This window comes from Cucurbita pepo, chromosome 14 (genome assembly GCF_057944985.1).
Source record: "Cucurbita pepo subsp. pepo isolate OVF chromosome 14, ASM5794498v1, whole genome shotgun sequence".
Taxonomy (NCBI): Eukaryota; Viridiplantae; Streptophyta; class Magnoliopsida; order Cucurbitales; family Cucurbitaceae; genus Cucurbita; species Cucurbita pepo.
In genome coordinates, this window is record NC_141811.1 from 6,615,294 (window position 1) to 6,639,406 (window position 24,113).

Here is a 24,113-nt window from a genome sequence, read left to right on the forward strand (position 1 = left end):
CCAGTCTTGGATAAATTGGATGTGTAGTACTTTCCTACACATGACTCACACATGCGAGTGTGAATCCCCAGGGCGCTCACACACCCCCTGGACTCTCTCGTCAAGCTAATCTGTAGCGACGTCCAGAGGTCAGCGGAACCCCATAGTGTCATGCGCCTCATGAACACCCTCATCTGCCTGCATTCACGCTCATCATACGATGCGCGTCAACACTCATCATCTCTAGGGGAAGTAGCCCTATGCTTGTGAACATACAATATGCATGAGGTCCCTCTAAATCCATCATAATGTCTCTAAAGACACAATCCTTTAGTCTCATCTCTTTGTTACTCTAGGTAACACATACTCGTGGATATTTATAATAATATCATTTTCACGCTCTTAGGGTTGTCCTATGTCGATCTAACGACATGATGCAATATGACACTCATCATCATATAGCATACTCAATATGGAAAACATCATCATATTAAGGTAAACGCCACGCAATCATCATACTCATCATATTGACACAAAGTGCATTAAACATATCAAGTACGTCATTCATCAAAATATATATATACTACGCACATCATCAAGTATCATAACCCACACATCATCATAATTTGACTTAATCGATCTTACTAAAATATTATGCTTATTTTAGTTTAATATTGTAATATTAGCCTAGTGAATATATTTATTATCATTATCATTTGCCTAAATCAGTAAATTTTGGTCGTTCAATTATTTTAAACATATATTTTATATTTAGAAGGTTGAAAAGTTAAATGACCTCCACTACAATATGGTAGAATATTCATACCTACATAGTTATAGTATATTATAGAGTTCTTTAACTTTAAAAAAAAAAAAAAAACTAATAAATACTTTTATAAGAAAGGTAGTTAACCTCCTTAAAAACATTAAAAAAAAGTACCATTAAATTTTTTTAAAAAATTCAAAAAGAAAACTTTTATCCATAATATCCTATTTAAAAAATACTCATACATTTTTAAAAATAAAATTGAAATGGTTAAATTTTTTTTAAAAAAGTTAAAAAGTTTTTATTTTACTAATGTTTCCGTTTATATAATAACCTAATGAAAATTTTAAAGTAAAGTATTAACAATCTCCTAAGCTACTTGTTTTTCTCACCTTAATAATTTCTATTTATAGATTATTGTTTAAACATAATTACTTAGTAAAAATCCATAAATATCAATTAAAATAAAAATGTAAAAAGAAAAAAAAAAGTAACTATAAATATTGAACATATGGCTGACACTTTTGAATCAGCCCTTGACTTTCTAGTCGTCTTCTTCTTCTTCTTGTTCCTCCTTCAATTCCCTTTCTCTCTCTTCCTCCTCTGTTTCTCTCTGTTTTCCCTCATTAACGCCTTCTCAATCTCCTCGGAAACCCCGCCTCACCCAGATTCCTCCGCCGCCGCTGATATGTCCAATGGCGGCGGCGAACTGCCTTCTGAGGAACGGTGCTCGGTGGAGGAGGTGGCTCTGGTGGTGCCGGAAACTGACGACCCGACTCTTCCTGTGATGACTTTTCGATCATGGGTTCTTGGTCTCGTTTCTTGTTGCCTTCTCATTTTCCTCAACACTTTCTTCACTTACCGTTCTCAGCCACTCGCCATCTCCGCCATTCTTATGCAGATCGCTGTTCTCCCAATTGGCCGCTTCATGGCCTCCACTCTCCCAAACAGGGACTTCCATTTCTTTCGATGGAAGTTTAGTCTCAATCCTGGCCCTTTCAATATGAAGGAGCATGTTATTATCACCATTTTTGCTAACTGTGGCATCTCCTATGGCGGCGGTGACGCCTATTCCATCGGCGCCATTACTGTCATGAAAGCTTATTATAAACAGGGCTTGAATTTCTTCTTAGCCCTTCTCATCGTCTTAACTACCCAGGTTTGCATCTTTATGAACGAAAAAGGACTCATTCCAAAGTTTTTTCTTTTGAATATCGATTTAAGTCAAAAATAATGAACACTCATTTTCTAAAACATCCCGATTGATAAGATCTAGACCCTTTTCTTACATTCCCCCGTTTTGAATTTTTTTTTCTCTTTGGCTGTTCTTCAGGTTTTGGGATATGGATGGGCTGGAATGCTGAGAAGGTACCTGGTGGATCCTGTTGAAATGTGGTGGCCTGCAAATCTGGCACAGGTTTCTCTATTTAGGTACGGTTTCTTAATCCCTTTTCCAGATTTGGAGCTCAGAGGCTTAGCAGCTTTTAACTCTGACATGCTCTGTTTTCTTTGCCTTGCTCTGTTTTCTTTGTCCTGTTTTAGAGCCCTTCATGAGACGGAGGACAGATCAAAAGGGATGACAAGGATGAAATTCTTCCTAATCTTGATGGGAGCAAGCTTTGTGTACTACATTTTTCCAGGTTACTTGTTACAAATCTTATCATTCTTCTCGTGGGTTTGTTGGGTTTGGCCTCGCAGCATCACGGCTCAACAAATTGGGTCGAGCCAAAGTGGACTTGGGCTCGGTGCTTTCAGCTTTGATTGGGCTGGGATTTCGGCCTACCATGGAAGCCCACTGGTGACGCCGTGGTCCTCAATTCTAAACGTGGGTGTTGGGTTTGTTATGTTCATTTATATCATCCTCCCTGTTTGCTACTGGAAGTTCAACACCTTCGATGCCCGCAAATTCCCCATTTTCTCTAATAAGCTCTTCACCAGAACAGGCCAGAAATATGATACTACCAAGGTTTTGACTCCCGATTTTGAGCTCAATGTTGCTGCTTATAATAACTACGGGAAGCTCTATCTTAGCCCCTTGTTTGCCCTCTCCATTGGATCTGGCTTTGCCAGGTTTACTGCTACTCTTACACATGTCGCATTGTTTCACGGCCGGTATGCAATCAACCCATGTTTGTTCACACATTAAGTCGTGTTTAATCACGATTAAGTTTAGAGACTAGAGATCGAATACATATATCACTATAGTTATAAACCAAGTTTAAGACTGTGCACTTTCAATGTTTTAGGGACATATGGAAGCAGAGCAGGGCAGCAATCAAGAATGCAAGACTGGACATCCATGCCAAGCTGATGCAATACTACAAACAAGTGCCAGAATGGTGGTTCTTGGTCCTATTATTTGGTAGCACTGTGATATCTCTTCTGATGTCGATTGTGTGGAAGGACGTCGTGCAGCTGCCGTGGTGGGGTATGCTATTCGCCTTCGCTATGGCTTGGATTGTCACCCTCCCAATCGGGGTCATTCAAGCAACAACCAACCAGGTAATCGAACGGGAATGAGTAGTAGTAGCACACGCTCGACTTTGTTTACGTTCTAAAACAAACGACTTATAAATTTCATATGGAATGTTATGCAGCAACCTGGATATGATATCATAGCACAATTCATCATTGGTTATATTCTCCCTGGAAAACCCATAGCAAATCTTCTTTTCAAGATCTATGGAAGAATCAGTACCGTTCATGCTCTTTCTTTCTTATCCGATCTTAAACTTGGCCATTACATGAAAATCCCCCCAAGATGCATGTACACTGCCCAGGTGATCTTTTAGCAAACTTCAGTGTTTCTTTTGAGAGTTTATGATCTTGACTGATTCGTGTTTTCTCAGTTAGTCGGGACACTCGTTGCCGGGACCATTAACCTCACTGTTGCTTGGTGGATGTTAGACAATATAGAGAACATCTGTGATACTGAGGCTCTTCAACCTGATAGTCCATGGACGTGTCCGAAATACCGAGTGACGTTTGATGCATCTGTTATCTGGGGACTAATAGGACCGAGGCGATTGTTTGGACCGGGCGGGTTGTATCGAAACTTGGTGTGGCTATTCCTGATTGGAGCTGTTCTTCCAATTCCTATTTGGGCATTGAGTAAAGCTTTCCCTGAAAAGAAATGGATTGCACTGATAAACATACCAGTCATATCCTATGGCTTTGCAGGAATGCCACCAGCAACTCCTACAAACATAGCTAGCTGGCTCATCACTGGTACCATCTTCAACTATTTCGTCTTCCGACACCATAAGCGATGGTGGCAAAAGTACAACTACGTCCTCTCGGCCTCGCTCGATGCAGGGACAGCATTCATGGGCGTGCTGCTTTTCACTGTGCTGCAGAATGGGGGCCATAGCTTGAAGTGGTGGGGATCACAACCCGATCACTGTCCTTTGGCTACGTGTCCAACCGCTCCCGGGATCGTCGTTAAAGGATGTCCAGTATTTTAGCTCGATCGTCGAGGCCCGGGACGATGAAACTGATAGCCATTATGTTGCAGAGAGTTAGGTTCAGGTTCTTGCTTTGCTTATGTTGTTTGTAAATGTTATTTTGAAGTGATTTGGGTAGGGTTTATGTATGGCATCATGTTAACTACAAGTTGTGCTATATCATTTAGTGTATGGCAATGGAGAGAGCAAAGCATAAAATAAAATTCTAGTAAAGTTCGCTTCAAGAGACTCAAGCACCGACTAAGCTCGACTTAGGATCATGATGCGAAAGTCATAAGTTCTCTTTCTTAGTCGTGTATGAGTCGTCATTTCTAAGGATTCGTTCTTGCTACTCTAAGGTAGTTATCTTGGTTAGATGGTTCTAAAGTTTTAAGTTATCTTAGTTAGATGTTCTGCTAGTCTCTTATATCATTATCATCATATTCATAGACCAATATCTCATAGGTCTTTGAGGCACGACTCCGAGGTCAATTCCAACCCATAGTTCTCATCATACCTTTATGGACAATGTTCTCAGATTTTCTAGTAGGGTTTTAGTTGGCATCTCCCTAATAGGCTTCATAATATTATAATCATAAAAGGAGGTTGCGACCCTCAATGTTGCCAACACTCATCTACCTATTTGGTCCTTACTCAATCATGATTAGGGAGTGGTTAGAGACCCCCTAACCACACCCACAAGACCCTCGTTAGGTTTATCTCACAAGGTTCATGTATTTTAGAGCTCAATCCTAGTTCTACCCGCTAATAAACATAATAAAATGTTATATAAAACTCCGACAGTCGAGTTATGTTTATGACTAGGGGTTAGTTGGCAAATTCCTAATAGTCTCCGCACAACAACATCAACATACATGCATAATCATATCATCATAAGGGACATAGTATAGTGATCTAAACATGGTTATCTAGTCATACTTTCACTTTTGTATAATTATGAGTTCATTCTATCATTATCATAAAAATCGAGCATCATAACAGTTAACGGCTTATTTTCAATCAAATCAACTTATTTGAGTTCTAAAATTTAATAACATATTTTCATATATACTATAAACTCGTCTTAATCTAAAGTTCATATGGGGGTTGTTAGACGAACACGACTCTCCACAATGGTATGATATTATCCACTTGGAGCATACGGTCTCATAGCTTTGCTTTGGGCTTCACAATAGGCCTCACACCAATGAAGATAGTATTCTCTGATTATAAACCCATAATCATTCCCTAAATGAGCCTTTGTGGGACTTTTATCATCCATCACGGGTAACTTACAAATCCATGAAAAGACTCACACTGATTATCGTGGGTCTAGAAAATCCATTTCGACAGCTGTTTCTTCGTGGTTCGGATAAAAAATTTGGATAAACCAACAAAAAAAATGCTAGAACTAGATTACATTTAAGATCAAAGATCTAGAACTAAGATTTGAAACCTTGTTCTAAATTGAGTCGTTCCATGATTGAACTTGATCAAGGCTTGATTGAATGGCTCGCAATCTACCGCAAGATTTGCTTAAAACTTATAAATGATAGAAATGATGCTCAATTTCTAAGGATGAAAGTCTCGACTTGAGAACTCAATTTCATTAATTAAAAATATGCTTTCTTAGATACTAATTTGTGGGTATTTATAGTCACACACAAGAACTCCTACTTTTCAAATGTTCACTAAAATAAGTTAGTGGTCACGATTGTTAAGTTACTCCCCCGCTACCCTCCACATGTCGAGTAAAAAAGAAGTTAGGGCATTTTGACAAGTAACTTCCCACCCTTTTACCCACTGCAAGAACTTATAGAATTAAAATAATAAATAAAGTTTTCAAAAAAATTATCAATCAAGTGCTATATATATAGCGATCCCATCCTCCACTCTAACCGTGCAAATATTCACTTATGAAGCTTTAAATGGTTGTTCCTCAATTGGGTTAGCTTGTAACAAATGAAATGGAGGTTTAACCGAGCATGTCCAATTTTGTACATGAAGAATGAATGCTTGTTGAATCTTTTTGACCTTGAATCGCGTAATAGATTTAGTTGGAACATTTGGAACACCATGATACTTATCACTTTGCTCTTCATTCCTCAAGTCTTTTTGTAGGACTAGAGGCTCATAATCTATGACTGCGTCTCTGGTAAGGGCTTGTCCTTTAATTTGCATAGGTGAAAATTGTTTTTGTAGCTAATTCGATATGGCTTTTGTGCGGATCCTTTACAACTTTATGTCTCTCCATCACTTTGAAAGTGAAAGGTTGTGCTAAATCTTCATTGAGTACCCAATGCCTTTTATAAACTTTACTATAATTTCAGCGTGAAATGGGTATCTTAGCCTGATACTATAAACACTGGCTCACCATGTAACTTGATTATCTTCTCTAGGTACAATTGATCCCACTTATCTATCAAATAGGTAGTCTTTCTTAAGATGAAGTGTGCCGATTTTGTCAACCTATCAATGATGACCAAGATTAACGTGAAGCATTTTCTTGTCTTCGGAAACCCCAAGATAAAGTCCATGACCACATCTTCCTACTTTCATTGTGAAATGCTCAGATGTTACATTAATTTTGAGGGTTTATGTAACGACCCGGGAAAGAAAGAAAGAAAAAGAAAATATTATATATATATATATATATATATATAATAAATGAAAACGAAAAAAAAAAAAAAAAAAACCCAGTCGCCGGAAAACCCGCGAGTTTTCCGGCGACCGCCGTGTTTCGCGGAACCCACGCGAAACGACGGCCACAGCACGCCCACCCTCAGCCCAGCATCTTCAGAACGCCTGCAAAGGGAGAAAAGAGAGAAAAATTTCGAGAGAGAGAGAGATTTCGGACAAACGTCGGCGAGTGTTCAGTTTCTCCGACGAGCCCTCAAACCACCCTTAAACCGACACCAAACAACCTGTTACTACCGTAAGAGAGATCCCTAACGAAAGCACAATAACTCAGGGGCATTTGGTGTTATTTCGTAAGCGTCGTCGTCGGTAACCGAGGTCGGAAAGTTAGGTTTCTTAATCGATTCTTAGATCTATGGCTTTTAGGAGCTTTTAGGCCGCAAAACTCCCAAAAAGGAAAGAAGGACGACGAACAAAGAGGAAAAGAGAAGGAAGAGGACCGAAATCGGCAACGAAAACGCCGCGGGAAGGAGAGAGAAAACTCGCCAGAAAATCGGCCAAAGTCGGGTAAGGAAGACGAGATCCACGGATCCGGGTCAACCAGAACCCAGAACCCGGGAGAGCCAGCCCGTTTCCCCCCTTGGCCTCTGCCTTCGGCCCAGCCCAACTACAGCGGCCCAAACCTCAAACCGGCCCAGAAGCTACGGTTCAGTTGAACCAACCCAGACTAGACCCACGGTCCAATTGAGCCGGCCTGCAAACCAAACACTTGCGGCCCAGCCCAGTAAGCCGAGGCCCAACGTTTAGCCTTGGCCCAGTAGCCTTCCACAGCCCGCGACCAGAACCACGACCCGAACCGGACTGCGACCTGCGCTTCGACCTGACACTACCGCCCGACGTGGCTTTCTCTGCTGCTGCCACGTATCACACAGCGGCGCGGTAGTCCTCGGCTCGGCTCGGCGCAACGGCTCGGGCTCCCTCCGGTGACGCTCCGGCGGCTCCTCCGGCTGTTCGGCTCGGCTCACCTGTTTTCAGCCCGGTTTCCACTGTTTCGACCCTCCCGGATCTGTTTTCGGCCTCAATTAAGGTATCCGAGGCCGTTTTAGAGCCGTATTTCACATTTATTAAATTAGGTAAATTAATTGTGAAATACTAACGGAAAGTGGTGAACGGTGTGATAGGAAACAAACCCCAGCGAAGTAGGAAGCAGCTCTCACGGAACGGGAGCTTACGTTTAGCTATTTAGGGAGTACTTCGGCCGAGGCCAACCAAGTAAGTGGCCTTACTATAGGATAGGCTATATAAATTGTATGATGCTTGATGATATGTGCCAGTTTATACATATTTTGTTGAGTGACGCTTAATATGTTTGACGCACGTTGTGACATTATGATGAGCATGATGATTGCATGATTTTTACCTTAATATGATGATGTTTTCCATATTGAGCATGCTAGATGATGATGAGTGCCATATTGCATCATGTCGTTAGATCGACGTAGGACACAACCCTAAGAGCATGAAAATGATATTAATATAAATATCCACGATATGCGTTACCTAGAGTAACAAAGAGATGAGACTAGAGGGTTGTGTCAGAAGAGACATTACGATGGATTTAGAGGGACCTCATGCATTTTGTATGTTCATAAGCATAGGGCTACTTCCCCTAGAGATGATGAGTGCGGACGCGCACCTTATGATGAGCGCGAATGCGCACAGGTGCGAAAGCACACAGATGAGGGTGTTCATGAGGCGCATGACACTATGGGGTTCCGCTGACCTCCGGACGTCGCTACAGATTAGCTTGACCAGAGGGTCCAGGGGGTGTGCGAGCGCCCTGGGGACTCACACTCGCACGTGTGAGTCGTGTGTAGGGAAGTACTACACATCCAATTTGTCCGAGACTGGAGGCCACCCCTAAGATGATTAGAGATAGGTCCCTATTCATGATTACATGTGTTTGCATTAGCATGGCCCCTATAGTGGGGTCACTTACTGAGTATTTCAATACTCAGGCCGTGTGCCATATTGTTTTTTAGGTAAAGGCAAGGCTCCCATGTACGGTTGACGGTGGCATCGTGATCAGAGACTGTGGCGCGTGCATAGGATAGTTGCATATTTAAAATTCCTAGTCTTGGTTAGGATAGGGCGTTTGCATTTCATTCATTTATATTAATTAATTTGTAATCGTTTTATTTTGTCTTTTGAACTCCAGCATGATGTTTGAAACACGTAAGTCCGGCAGTGTTTTCCAATGTTTTAACGTATTCTGAAGTTTTAAATTTTTCCGCTAGTAAAGATGAGCATGCTTAGGTTTTTATTCTGCATTAGAGATGAGCATGAGACGTTAGTGGCGACTCTAGATATGTGGAAATTTAGGGTCGTTACAGTTTATGTATTGGTGCTTTAACTTGTTGACTGAACGAACACTTATTCATGTATTCTGCTACGTCCCTCATCATACCGTATGACTAGTAGTAGGTCTTTAGATCCTGATATATCTTGGTACTTCTTGGATGCATCGTGTACAACAAGTTGTGAGGCTCTGATAACAACACCCCTTTCAGTTTATCAACGACTATAACACATAATCTGACGTTCTAAAGAAGACTGTCATATGAGGTCAATGAAAACTCTCATGTGTGAGCGAATCATAAACTTCGCCCAGAATCCTCTTCCTATGTTGCTACGATGTTGCCTCAGAGTCGGTTGGATAGTCAAATGGGCCAACCTTGTTGCTGCTCCTTTGACCATCACTTCTATCTCGACCCTCTCCTTGTTAGCCTATATCTCAACTTTCCTCGTGTCAGTGTTGACATGGGCCATTTCCTGCTCAGGCATTGGAGGCTACATTCGTCGTACCTAGGTGGTAGAGAATGTCCATATCGTAGTCCTTGGCTAACTTCAACCACCTCATGTACCTCATGTTCAACTCTTTATTCATGATCAGTACTTGAAGATCTTGTGATGTATGTAGATCTATATCTTCTCTCCATGCAAGTAATACCTCTAGATCTTCAGGTCAAAGACTACTACACCAACTCCAAGTCATAAGTTGGTAGTTATTCTCGTATTCTTTCAACTATTGGGAGGCATAGGCAATCACCATCTCATTCTACATTGGTACACATTCTAGTCCCTTCCCCGACGCACCAATATGTATAATGAAGTTCCCATTCCCATCCGGTATAGTAAGCATTGGCGTCGTTACCAGTCTCCATGCTCAATCTCATATTCTTCTATGTCAACTGGGTCAGGGCGACTATAATCCTAGAGAAATCCTATATGAACCCACAGTAGTAGCCTACTAGTCTCAGAAAGCTACGTACCTCGACCACTATAGTCGGACGAGACTATTCCATTACTGCATTAACCTTTTGGAGCCAGAACTCGCATGTAACAGCCCAAGGCCACCAACAGTAGATATTGTTCTCCTTGGGCTTTCTGTTTCGAGTTTCCCCTCAAGATTTTTAAAACGTGTCTGCTAAGAATAGGTTTCCACACCCCTTATAAAGAATGTTCCGTTCTCCTCCCCAACCGATGTGGGATCTCACACGGCATTTTGAAAACTTTCTTACTATTCAGTCATCTCTTGGAGTAAAAAATTTGATACCACATGGCAGCGACGGTAGAATTTTCTTAATTCTCTTGTATATATTAATATTAATTTAATCCAAATTCCTTTTAGTCTACATTCAAAATTTTGGTTATTAAAATTGTACGCTTCAAGCCAAGCAAACTTATCTTGCCCTGAACCCTAGTGGTGGGTACACCTTATTCGTATATATATTAAATTTCAATTTTTTTTTAGTGTTTCTTAGTTATCACATCTTCAGGATCACTTTTATTCGAACGTAGTCTCCGTTTATTTATGTTCGACTCCCTTGTTCTTCATACAAATCAGATTCCTCGTAGTGGTGGCAGTTCAAGGCAAAAGCCATTTTGTAGAACGAGGTGCCCACCAAAAGCCCCACAAAATCTCAAGCATGCGCCTACAAAGTGGTTCAACTTCTGAGCTCTAAAGACACATTTAGTGTAAGAACTCAACAAAATCTAGAGCATAACTAAAACATACATTAAACATGGTTGAACGGTAATTGGAATATAATAGTTCTAAAAAATCACTTAGAATCATTCGACTTTAGAGATCATACAGAGATCTGACATTGTAACATTGAGTGAGTTTGGATATATAGTTGACATATATATGTCTCATTCAAGCCAAACTTGGTGTGTTGGTACACGGCTACAAACATCAAATCTTGGGTAGGGGTGTATATCCAACCCGACAACCCAGACTAACCCAACCCGAATTATAGGGATTGGGTTGGGTTATTTTTCCTGAACCCAAAATGATTGGGTTTGATTTCAGGTTCATTGTATAAAAACCTCGGGTTGACCCAAACTAAACATAATATATAAAATACATTATAAAACTTGTGAAGTCAGGAGTCTATTAGAATTGTAATATTTTCTTACTAGAAAATTACCCGCATGAGTTCGAGTTCGACTCCGACTCTAGCTGAATTCATCTTAATGAATTTCTTTTATTTTTATTATTTACAGGTGCGAACGCACACAGATGAGGGTGTTCATGAGGCGCATGACACTATGGGGTTCCGCTGACCTCCGGACGTCGCTACAGATTAGCTTGACCAGAGGGTCCAGGGGGTGTGCGAGCGCCCTAGAGATTCACACTCGCACGTGTGAGTCGTGTGTAGGGAAGTACTACACATCCAATTTGTCCGAGCCTGGAGGCCACCCCTAAGATGATTAGAGATAGGTCCCTAAATCATGATTGCATGTGTTTGCATTTGCATGGCCCCTATAGTGGGACAACTTACTGAGTATTCTTTGAAATACTCAGGCTGTGTACCACATCATTTTTCAGGTAAAGGCAAGCCGCACTTGTACGGAGGATGGCGGCATCGCGAGCAGAGACTGTGGCACGTGCATAGGGTAAACTCATATTTAAATTCTTAGTTTTAAGTTAGAATAGGTTGTTTTGCATTCCATTGTTTTAAATTATTTTGTATTTGTTTTTATTTTCTCTAAATTTTAGTATTTTGTATTTAAACACGTAAGACCATGGCTGCGTTTTTCAGAAAAGTTGTTTTAAACATTTTTGAAGTTTACGTTATAAATGATGTTCAGGTAAGAGTTATATTTCCACTTTATAGATGAGCATGGGACGTTAGTGGTGACTCTAGATATGTGGAAATTTAGGGTCGTTACAAACGCTGCTCTCACCATGTTCATGATTGTACGGTTTTTGCGTTCAACAACGCCATTTTGCTGAGGTGTGAACGCGATGGTCAGCTGTCTTTTGATTCCATGCGCTTTACATAATTCTTTGAACGCAATTGAGTTGTATTCTCCTCCTCTATTTGTTCTTAGACATTTGATGAACAATCCAGTTTGCTTCTCTACAAACGCTTTGAATGTCTTGAACTGATAAAATGCTTCTGATTTTTCTAGCAAAAAATATATCCATGTTTTTCTCGAGAAATCATCAATAAAGCTTATAAAGTACCTTATTTGACTGTTTGATGGTGAATTGATCGGACCACAGAGATCAGAGTGGATAAGCTGTAATCTTTCAGTGGCTCTCCACTTGCTCCGCTTCGAAAATGGAACACGGTGGTGTTTCCCTTTGACACAGGCCTCACAAGTGGTTTTCATATCTTCAATTTCAGGTAAACCCACAACCATCTCTTTACTGCATAATGTGTGAAGTCCCTTGTAGTTGAGATGCCCATATCGATGATGCCACAGCTCTACCTTGTCTGAGATATCAACCTGTAGACATTTCTCCTCCTTTGTTTTGTCACTTGATTCACCCAGATAAACATCCTATTAGTACTCATAATAGATTCTGCTATTTTTCCTCTTGAGGGATGAAAGATGCTGCATGTGTTTCGATCTTCTTCTTTGAATAGCATGTCTAAACCCCTTTCTTGAAGTTGTCCAACACTAAGTAGGTTGTTCTTCAATTTCGGAATATAATACACATCCTTGATCACATAGCTTATTCCCTTAAGCATTATTTTCAGTACTCCTTTCCCACCAACCATCAGTTTGTGATTGTTCCCAAGCTTGACATTATGTGTGAAGCTAGTGTTCAAGCTTGAGAACATACCTCTTTCTCCCCACATATGATTTGAACACCCAGAATCCACGAACCACACATCTCCTCTTTTAGTGCCTTGAAGCTCCACATACGTATGAGAAGAACTTCATCATTTTCTTCGATCTCTGCAAAATGTGCTCCATTGTTCCCATTGGGACATTCATATTGGAAATGTCCAAGTTGGTGGCAGTTGTAACACTCGATTGTTGCTTTGTTGAATGAGCGTCCTCTGTATGATCCTCTACCCCTGCCTCTGACATTGAGAGCTTGATCACCTTCTTCATGACTGATCTTCTTAAATTTCTTTTCATGTAGAGACAGAGAACTTTGCAGTTCGTCAATCGTCATCTTTCCTATGTCTTTTGACTTCTCGATGGACACCACCACATATGTGAATTTTTTGGTCAGAGTTCGAAGTATTTTCTCAACAATCTTTGAATCTGACATGTCTTCTTCGTTGCTTCTCATCTTGTTGAAGACATCCATTACTCTTCCAAAATAATCATCGATGTTTTCTTCATTCTTCATTTCAAGAACCTCAAAATCTCTTCTTAAGGTTTGGAGAAGAGACCGCTTCACTCTTTCGTTGCCTCCAAACTTTTTCTTCATCGAATCCCAAATGATCTTGGATGTTTTGCGATTCAAGATCTATTCAAACACAACCCGATCAATTGCTTGGAACAAGTAGTGCTTCACTTGATGGTTCTTCATCTTGAGCTCCTCAAGATTTCTTTTCTGCATTGCAGTCACTTCGATTCCCTCTGCCGGTTTGGTGTAACCCTCTTCCACTAGACTCCACAAACCATTGGCACGCAAGAGGTTTTCCATCAGTTCACTCCAATGGTCATAGTGACCATAGCTCAAGATTCCTTTTCTGCGCTGCAGTCACTTCGATTCCCTCTATCGGTTCGGTGTAACCCTCTTCCACTAGACTCCACAAACCCTTGGCACGCAAGAGGTTTTCCATCAGTTCACTCCAATGGTCATAGTGACCATCAAACTGTGGAATCTTGGTGAGTATTTTGTCGTCACTCATTTTCTCTCTTGGATCACTTTGTTTTGCTTCCGCTCTGATACCAAATGATAACTGTAAGTTTCAGAGACTTTACAAATGCACAAGAATGATCTATCTTTATTCATAGGTTACAATGCCTACATAAAAAAACAGAAATACACAGACACCGACTAGCTCGACTAATAACAAGAAAATATCTAACAGAAATTCACCTGTTCTAAACCTAAGAATAGGTTTTTATTGAAATAATCTAAAACTGACTCAACAATAATTGGTTTAGTTGAAAATTAAATATGGATAACATAAATAAATGACCGAGAAATCAATAAATCAACTAAATATAAAGCAAGATCCACGGAGGAGGAGGAGAGTATGAAAGGGAAGATTTTGACATGTAAAGGGTCCAAAACTGTTGTATATGTTAGTTTTTGGGGCTTGTTTTATGTATATGTTAGTTTTATGTTTTCAAATTTTAAAAATGTTGTGCTTTGAGTTAATATCATCCAAATAGGTTCTAATGTCCATGAGTCATTTTAGAAAACGTTGGTGAGAGAAATGGTTGAAAAAAAGTTGAAAGTAAGTATTGTGAAAGTAAATTGCATTCAAAACATGTAGGCAATAGCGATTACAATACTTGGTCGGGACCATTCAGATCTAGCAGGAGTAGACATAATTTTGTCGGTCATACAACAGAAAATGTAATAAGAAAGTAATATAACATAAAAGCAAGTAGAAAGAGTTTGACATATCATGAGCATGCAGTCATAAACAATATGTCCTAGACAAGCATGAGTATAACATCCTCCCCACTTAATTGACTATCGTCCATGTCAATCCACTAAGTTCAAAATTTGCAATGTGAGTCACGGTGGAGTCCATATAATGTGAGTCACGGTGGAGTCCATATCTTAGATCTGTTCCTAACTTGTTTCCTTCGTAGTGAGATTCTTCTATTTGACAACGAATTCTCGAACGCTCCGAACATGCCTTCCAAATTTCATAGTACCAAAAGAGCAGACTGAGGGTCGTGTGGATCTATAAATAACAAGAATTTGTTAATCTACTGAGAATTCTATCCCAAACTTCTCTCCTCAGCCAATTTTGAACCGTTATGATACTGTTTATGTAATTAAATATTTCTAGCATAGTTTAAAATTAATTTTGGGATAGTTAAATGATGTTGGGTTCACGCGAGGTTCTTAGTTCAATTTTATAAGTGGATAGAATATGAAATTAGACTATATGAAATTGAATTGAGAACATTTGATTAAAACAAGCTTAAGAGCACCAAATTGAGCTTGAACGGTAAGTAGGCTCACTGCTGGAATCTCGATGGGCTGGTTGGATGCACTATTGTATTGTATGACTAATAAGTATTTTTAAATAGTTTATTAGATGTTTAAGAAGGATGCCAATTTTGAATCTCGATGAGCATGGATTACTCCTCCTTATGTGTTTCTATGGACATGTACGGATAGAAATGATTTTGGGTCTTATTTTCATTCTGTGGTTTGATTATGTGAGAGTGTGTAAGCCTATATTTAGGATTAGGGTTTAAGAAAATGGGATAATCACTTAGTGGGTCCATTTGATGTCTATATACGGAATGTGTAAGCCTATATGCATGAGTGTGTAAGCCTATATGTGCATGTCCAACTCAGAGTCATTAAATATTTAATTTAAATTCTATATTTTAGACATGAGATGGTTACAAATATTTTATTCAAAAGATACACAAGACATAACCAAAATTTAGGACGTTGAAGAGGCTATACCAATGATGTAATGAAATCAAATGAATGATTTCACTTTCGAAATAGTAAACACATTAATATAGGCATAAAGAAGAAACTAATGTGTCCCCGACCCTACCCCACGGAGCATTGGGTCTAATCAACTCCTAGTAAGAAATAAAGTGAATGACTTAAGGATTAAGATTTTTTCAAATTTCCAACACAATTTGTATACTCGACTTGGGGTCAACCTTCAAGGTGGTTGATAATTAATTTTATTGAATCTGCAAAAATTTAAGCCAATGTTCATCCAACACCTCTACTTAATCGAGGCTCAACTCCTTTTCTTTTGGAGTCTTAGTCATTTTTTACTATGTCTTCGAGACCCACAATATTTTTGTTCGACATTTGAGGATTTTATTGACATGGCTCTGATACCATGTTAGTTGAACACGACTCTTCACAATAGTATGATATTGTCCACTTTGAGTATAAGCTCTCATTGCTTTGCTTCGGGCTTCCCCAAAAGATCTCATTCCATTGGAGATAGTATTTTTTTATTATAAATCCATGATCATTCCTGAATTTAGCGGGACTTTCATCTAACAATATATACATATATTAAAAAATAAAATATTCTTATTCGAAAATTTAGATTAAGTTTTTCTTATCTAATCATAAGTGTTGTGGTCCAAGAGGAATTTAGGTAAATTGTTTAATCAAGTAGTAGGAAGTAGGAATTAAATGTTAACCAACTGAAAATAACATATTCCATTACTTCAATTAATTTCATAAATTTTATATATGAAACATGGCTTTCCTTAAAAAAAATTCATACTCTAAAAATAAAATAAATAAATATGTTTTTTTTTTTCTTTTTCTTCCACAAATCATTTAGTTAGAGATACACAATTGACTTGCCTCTAGTCAATTCCACTCGACCTTATCTCTATTCGAGGTCAAGATCAATGCAACGTCACATCTCATTGTCATTTCGGTTCCAAACAACACGACTCAATCATGATGACATCTCATGTCTCAATTCGTTTCCAGCAAGAAACGGGCAAGAACGCGAGGTAAGGTCATGACCTCTTTTGTTTTGAGATTTCATACAGATCTGAGAGTTTTAGATGACTTAGATTTTAATAATCTAGTTACAATACCTTAGGTGAGGAGTCTAGCAAGTATTTAGTGGAATCGCGGTCAAAATCGGGATCAGAAAAAACGAAATCAAAAATCGTCCAACTTCGGTAAGAAACTGAATTTTTCTCGATATTCAACTTCATTTATTAAGTGCTGTGAGTATAAAAGAAAAATGTAAGAAAATTATATGTGGATTTGAGATCTTGAATTCTCGTGAAGGAATCAATTTAATTCGAGTTATGAATGGGAAGATAGAAAAATTTAAAATAAATAGGTTAATATAGAATTTGACCGGAATCTGGAAATTGGATGAACTCAGGCAATCGGCGACAGACACGTGGTCACCGGGAAGGGAGGACATGTATCGAGCAACTGGTGGAGAGATGCGTCTGGCGCCTCCGCTGACACGCGTCTGACGGCTGACCTGGAAACCGAACCAAAACCTGACCCGTGCTCCGTGAAGACCCCTGACGACCTGCGGTCCAACCCAAAACCCACCGCTGGACCATTACGACATGTGTCATGCCCAAAAAATTCGAGGGGTAAGTCTACGTCCGCCGGGGTTCGAAACACGCCTCTGCCCGCGTGTTGCCCGCGCTGACTGCCCGTACGCCCTACGAGTGAAGCCCGCGAGTAGGGGAGTGTGCCGACGCGTGGGAGTTCCCTTGCAGGCGCGTGAGTGCCCTGTTTTCACCTGTTTTTCGTCTCGATTCTAGTGCTAATCCTATTTTACTGTGAACTAGGTCACTGTATAGAAACTTCGTAATTTTTGGGCTCCGTTACAACTGTAATCAAGCTCGGGAAGGCACGCGACATACTTATAAGTAACCATACGAAATTGAGAAGTAATACTTGTAGGGTGCCCTTGATTTTGCATGTATGCTCGAGTAAATTACCCCTAGGTGGCTACATCTATTGATCCTCTGTGCTTAGGAAGTTAAATATATATTTGTTGGATTTGCTGTCTTTATGAGATTTAGTACTCGATATTTGTATGCTTGCTGGGCTATCTTACTACTGCTTTTATCTGTTCATACTATGTTGGCGGACTGGAGAATTTCCTAGCATGTGTTTTAAAAACCTTAAGGGAAAACTCGAAACAAAAAGTCCAAAGAGGAAAATATGTGTTAGCAGTGAACTTGAACGATCACACACACTCACTATAGTGCATGATGCATCTATAATCTTCATTGTGTGCTAAAATATTGTTCCAAATTTCATATTAGTTTTTGGTTTTTTCTAATTTCTTTTTTTTTTTTTCATAATTTTTGTTTGTTACTTGAATAAACTTCACCAAATGTATATAGTTTAAACAATTTTTCAATCAAAATTATTTTCCATTCTATTTCATTAAGTGTAGAGAGAAATAAGTGCAGGCTCGAAACTAGAAACTCATCATTCTTGAGGTTCGTTTGAACCTCAATTTTTCAATGTGATTCATTCCAAGTAAATCTAACAAAAATATGAAACTCTTACCTCTCCATCTTCTTGGTCTCCGATGGTCTTTTCCTAATTGTTCATTATTTTCTTTTTTAGGTATATATATATTGGTTTTAGTATTTTACCCTCCTATCTTATCTTGAAATTCGATCTCTAAGGCGAGAAAATATCGAAAATTTAAACATATAAAAAAAATTGAAAAAGTAATTCTTGTTGGAGCTGGGATTTTACAACTATGCTTCATATAGATACAAGGCATTTAGCTTCACGATAAGAGTTAATATTGATTTAGAGACCTACAAGTAAGCTACTTATTGATACTTTTTAACACGAGGACGAGGTGAGTGGATTCTAAAGTTGCGATGCTATAGAGGACCCGTTAGACTTAAGTCATATTTTGACTCCTTGTATTTTAGATATACGTTTCTTTTTCCTTCCATTTTTGTTTATGGTCTCAACCGAGTTTCTTATGTATGAAGAACCTTACACTTTGAAAATGAGATTATTATCATTTTGAAAATGAGATTGATCGACTCTTAGAAAAAAATATATGCAAACTATAGAGACTTCAGAAGTATTGATGGTGACGAGGATCTTCACACTGTCTCTGTTCTATTTCGACTGCTTAGATAACAAGGTTATAAAATTCCATGCGGTAAGTTTATTCATATATAACTTTTAAACTATTATTTTATAATTATTTGGAACCCGTGAGATAAAAAAATTATACATCAAGACTTTAAAAGCTATTATAGTTAAACAAAGTTGTTTAAGAAGCAAATGCTAAAGAACTAATGGTTGTTTGTGTGCACCTGAATTTGGAACAGACATATTCACAAAATTTATAGAAAGTAATGGAAAGTTCAAAGAATCACTAGTAGAGGATGCGAGAAGAATTTTAAATCTATATGAAGCGACGAACATGAGGGTGCATGTAGAAGATGTCCTTGAGGAAGCTCTTCATTTTAGTGTCAAGCATCTAAAAAAATATTATAGCCAACACAAACCCCAAATTTGGTTCTGAAATTGACCGTGCCTTGAAATGGCCACTAAGAAAAGACCTTCCAAGATAAAAAAACAAGAGAGTACATAACAATGTATCAAAAAGATCCTTCCCATTCTCAAACTTTGCTTGCTTTTTTAAAACTGGATTTTAACCTATTACAAAAACTTCATGGAACTCACAAGGTGCAAATTTCATATATTTTTTTCTCTAATAATTTTATTTAGCTTTAATCATGTTGGAAGGAAAATATTAACCAAAGTAATCGTCATTTCTTCCATTTTAGATGATACATATGAGGCCTATGGAACATTTGAAGAACTCCCAATCTTCACTCAAACAATTCCCTTTGATAAATTTATTGTTTATATAATACTATTTAAGAAATAGATTCTAACACTTTTTAGAAAGTATAAAAACAAAGACTCTTTTCATCTTTTGAAATTTACACATATATGAGTAATCATATGGAGTATAAGAAACTTTTTATGAATAATGGTGTTATTGAATTTTGAGATGGGATAGACTTATGATTGATATACTCCTCAAATACATGAAACCTTTATATATAGCAATATTAAATCTTTATAAAGAAATTAACAATGAAATAGGAATGGATGAAAGTTCGCTCCCAATTCATACAACCAAAGGAGAAGTAAGATTTCCTTGTCTCTCTCTCCTATCTTTTTGCCTTCTGTTTTATACATATAAATAAGAGTTATCATTTTGATTTATTTTTACCGATAAAAAAATCTAGCTGAATTCTACTTTGAAGAAGCTAAATGGTTAAACAAAAATTACAAACCAAAATTTAAAGAGTACATGGAATGGGGATTACATAGCTCGGCTTATTTCTTGGTTATAAGCATTTCACTCATTGGTATAGGTGACATAGTAACAAATGAGGTAATTGAATGGTTTTCTAGAAGACCTAAAGTTATTAAAGCCGCAACAATAATTGACAGACTCATGGATGACCTCGTTTCCCACAAGGTATATATCGTTTACTATCCTTGGAAAGCAGCACACACAAAGTTGATTGTTTTTTAAAGTAAACTGCATTTACTTGTTTTTCTGTTTCAGTTTGAGCAACAAAGGGAACATGTTGCTTCAGCGGTTGAATGTTACATGGAACAATATAGTTGTTCAAAGGAAGAAGCTTGCGTTGAACTTCATAAGCAAGTGGTTGATGCATGGAAGGACATAAATGAAGCATGTCTTCATCCAATCAATGTTTTGGCCTATTCTTATGCGAGTTGTGAACGTTTCCAGAGTTATGGAAGTGCTTTATTTTGATGAGGATGGACATACAAATGCAAATGGGCGAGCAAAGTTTCTTATCGAATCTCTTCTCGTTAACCCAATGCCTTAGATGAAAATATTTTGGTTTGGAGGGACTCAAGAGTTAAACCTAAAATAAGACTTTTTATCTTGGTGGTTAGAGTGTCTTAGCCACTCATAGAGCCTCTTTTGTTTGTTGTATTTTCTTCTTATTTTGTATCCACGCAAGCATTTCAATTTCGTCAAATAAAAGAAACTACTACAATAATAATAAATCTAGAGCCTCTAATTTAGTAGTCTTTAGTTTCAATACCAAATTAATGTCGCAAGAATTTTTAGCCACAAACTATCCATGACTTATAACCCTCCTCCCTATCAACTTTGATCGATTTTCCTAATTTCTCACTATTTTCTTTTATACTTTTCTTTAGTTACTAAGATTTTTCTAAGTATTGTTTTGGTCGGCCTCATCCTCAAATTTAGCCTTTAAAATTCTCAATAAAATACGAAAAGTTGTTGTATTTAATACATCTTTAGAATTGGGGTGTTACAAGAAGAGATAAAAATACTTGGACAAATTTCTCTAATTAAGTTCTAGAAGACCAGTTTTGAGGAAGAATCAAATTCGAGCTCTATAGAGAAATTTATCCTCAATCTTATGAATAAGTTTATGTTTGGTTTTTGAAAATTTCAAAATTCTCTCCTTTGAAATAAAACCAAATGGATTAGCTTGACCATTAATGTAACGCCCCTAATTTTCTTTAACTTAATTAGCGACCTTACCTCATACTCATATAACAAATGTAAGGAAATTTATGCAAAATAGCCTCAATAGCGACCGTTTATTCATTATTATAAGTAGTTCATACGTGAGGAGAACAATAACGACGACCTAACTAAGAAAAAAAAAATCAACATATAACTAGGAGAAATACTTGCAATTAACTATCATTCGAGGGGGTCCAAACAAGATGCCTACGACACTACAAGCCCTCCCTAAGACTTTCATGGCCTTCGCAGCGTTCACCGTCAGCCGTACATGGGAGCCTTGCCCTTACCTGAAAATATAGGTAGCACGTGACTTGAGTATTATATAAAATTCCCAGTAAGTCGTCCCACTGTTGGGGTTAAACATACAACATACATTAGGACGCATGCAGGTCACATATAATACACATACATAAGCACAAGTACCAAAAGAAAGAAAACGTGAGGGAGACCTGTCTTCCATTCCTTTCCATGGCCTTAGGCCCTTGCTTTATCCGGGCAGGGTGGATGCATGGTAACTCCCCACGCATGGCCCACGTACGTAACTGTGGGCCCACTAGGCGAGTTCGCATGCGGACTCCCTGGGCCAGATTGGTCGGGTACGTATGCATACAATACCGGACGCCGCAGAAAAGGAGGGCCTGCATGATATCATAGCGAGTATAATATCGAACGTACGCGTCTGTACCATCATTAACATAACGGGGGAGTAACCCCGTGTACATAACACATAGCATGCATGAGGTCTCTACGGTTTACCTCCATGGCATTATACATACAACGTTTCATCCCTTCACCGCCTTACATGGCATAACGGGATTAAACCTCGAGTAAGCATATCGTAGCACGCTAGTCATCACATTCATGGCATGCGGAGTTCTCATTACAATCGTGACATGTCAATCAAGCTCATGCATACAGGGTAGCAAGTCATGGCACAAACATCACATACATAAACATGACATACGTAGCATTTCACGGCAAGAAACATATAACCTAGCATACATCAGCAACACACATGGTGCATGCAAGGGCCACAGGGCACGCACCATCATACATACATAACTAACACCAACAGTAAGGTTACTTACCTCCTTGACCGTGACAGAAGTCACTCGCAACGCTAACTCCGGCGCCTAACTACCCCTATAAGATCAAGTGACACGCTTAGAGCCATTTCATAACTAGCCCTTATGCCTAGCTACCAAGGTACGTCCTTATCACAACCTATTTTATCAAAATGGAGTTATACTGACCTCAGATGGTTGAAACAAGGGTGGGAATGGCTCCAGAATGGTCGGAAACCTAGGAATTAGTATATTATTCGTACATCGAGCCACTAAGCCGAGCCTAGAGTGATACAGAGCCGCCGATGGACTGCGAAGACCACTAACGGCGTAGGGTTTTTGGATGCGTCTGGGCGTCACTGGTTTTGGGCCGAAATGGGACGCGACCCAGTGGTGGTGTCGGCCGAGACGACTCGCGGAATACCCGAAGGACCAACTCGCGCCCACCGTTTTGTCTTCCTCGCCTGAGCCTCGACAAACCCTAGTCGCAGGTCCTGGTTACTGTCGCCGGTGGAATTGTCGTCATCCATTCGTCCCTGATGGTGCGTCTATCCTTCCTTGCCCCGACGTACCTCCGCATCGGTTTGCTCCTATCTAAGGACTCACAGAAGTCTGAAGTCTCGAGACGTTTTCGATTCCTCACCTAAACCTTTCGGCTCCTCCCTCACAGGTACGACTGTGACTCAAAAAGAAAAGACGATTATTAAGGTAGCTAGGGTTTAACATGGGGATTCAAGGAATTAATACGTACTTGTTGGCAAGGCATGCCTCACCGAAAATCTGATTTAAGGTTTTTTTTTTCTTTTTTTTCTGTTTTTTCTTTCGTTTTAGAAGCCCTTATCGCTACAATTAAGTTGACTTTTCTAAGGATGGAGAAGTAAAGAGGAAATGAATTCTAGGTTTCTAATAGGTGAGTGAACCTTATTCCCCAATTGTTCTCTCCTACCGTTCACCAAATTGGATGAAACTAATTCATACACAGACGTTCAAGCTTAAAGTTTATGAAGAAACAAACTCAACCAGACCACGGTATGAATGTTGGAGCTTAAAGTTTGAGGGCGGGCAATTCAAGTTTTCGAATAACAGAGGTAAGGCAACAAATTTTTCTTCTCTTTTGGGAACAAACATGATGACATGGTCATTCAATTGAACGTGCCATGCCTTAGTCTTTCTAATCTTATCTCGATTTTAAGCCAAAGTAACACCTTTAATGGTTGTTCTTTCAAAAATTCTCACAATTCTAGAAATTTATGTCACAACCCGATTTTCAAGGCTTCGAAAAACCGAAGCGTGACTAAAAACAAGAAATTGAAAACAAATAAAATTTAAAAGAAAATAAAATAGGAGATGAAAATCTAATAAAATTTAAATCAAGGAAAATGATTCAAAAATTAAATACGAAGTCAAATATTACAAACAGTAAATACAATTATGAAAGAAAATGTAACAGCCCAAAAATAAATAAATAAATAAATAAAAATTATTATAAACAAACAAATTATTATTATGTAAAAAATAATAATAATAATAATAATAAATTAATAAATAAGTAAATAAAAATAATTATTCCCTCCTCTCTCCACTTTCCCCAATAATATCTCTCAACACACCTATCTCCAAAATGAAATAGAAATGAAAAAGGTCAGATGTGAGAAAGCAAAAATGCCTGCATCAAATTCATACGAGATGGGTTTGCAGAGATGAT

General features: G+C 38.6%; 1 protein-coding gene, 1 long non-coding RNA gene and 1 pseudogene across 2 annotated transcripts; all 3 read left to right on the forward strand.

Moving 5' to 3' along the window:
* Nucleotides 1-1,288: 1,288 nt before the first annotated feature.
* LOC147789407 (oligopeptide transporter 3-like) lies at nt 1,289-4,433 on the forward strand. Its single transcript, XM_087117202.1, has 6 exons — nt 1,289-1,904; nt 2,079-2,176; nt 2,288-2,857; nt 2,992-3,247; nt 3,343-3,525; nt 3,595-4,433. Exons 1-6 carry the CDS (start codon nt 1,434-1,436, stop codon nt 4,207-4,209), a joined length of 2,193 nt encoding a protein of 730 aa, XP_086973328.1. The 5' UTR covers nt 1,289-1,433; the 3' UTR covers nt 4,210-4,433.
* A 3,363-nt stretch (nt 4,434-7,796) lies between these two features.
* LOC147789408 (uncharacterized) lies at nt 7,797-9,112 on the forward strand. The gene is made up of 3 exons (XR_015411622.1): nt 7,797-7,912; nt 8,007-8,097; nt 8,868-9,112. It is a non-coding gene; the product is annotated as an uncharacterized LOC147789408 (long non-coding RNA).
* A 7,614-nt stretch (nt 9,113-16,726) lies between these two features.
* Nucleotides 16,727-20,664, forward strand: LOC111810439 ((+)-gamma-cadinene synthase-like; annotated as a pseudogene).
* The last annotated feature ends 3,449 nt before the right edge of the window (nt 20,665-24,113 follow it).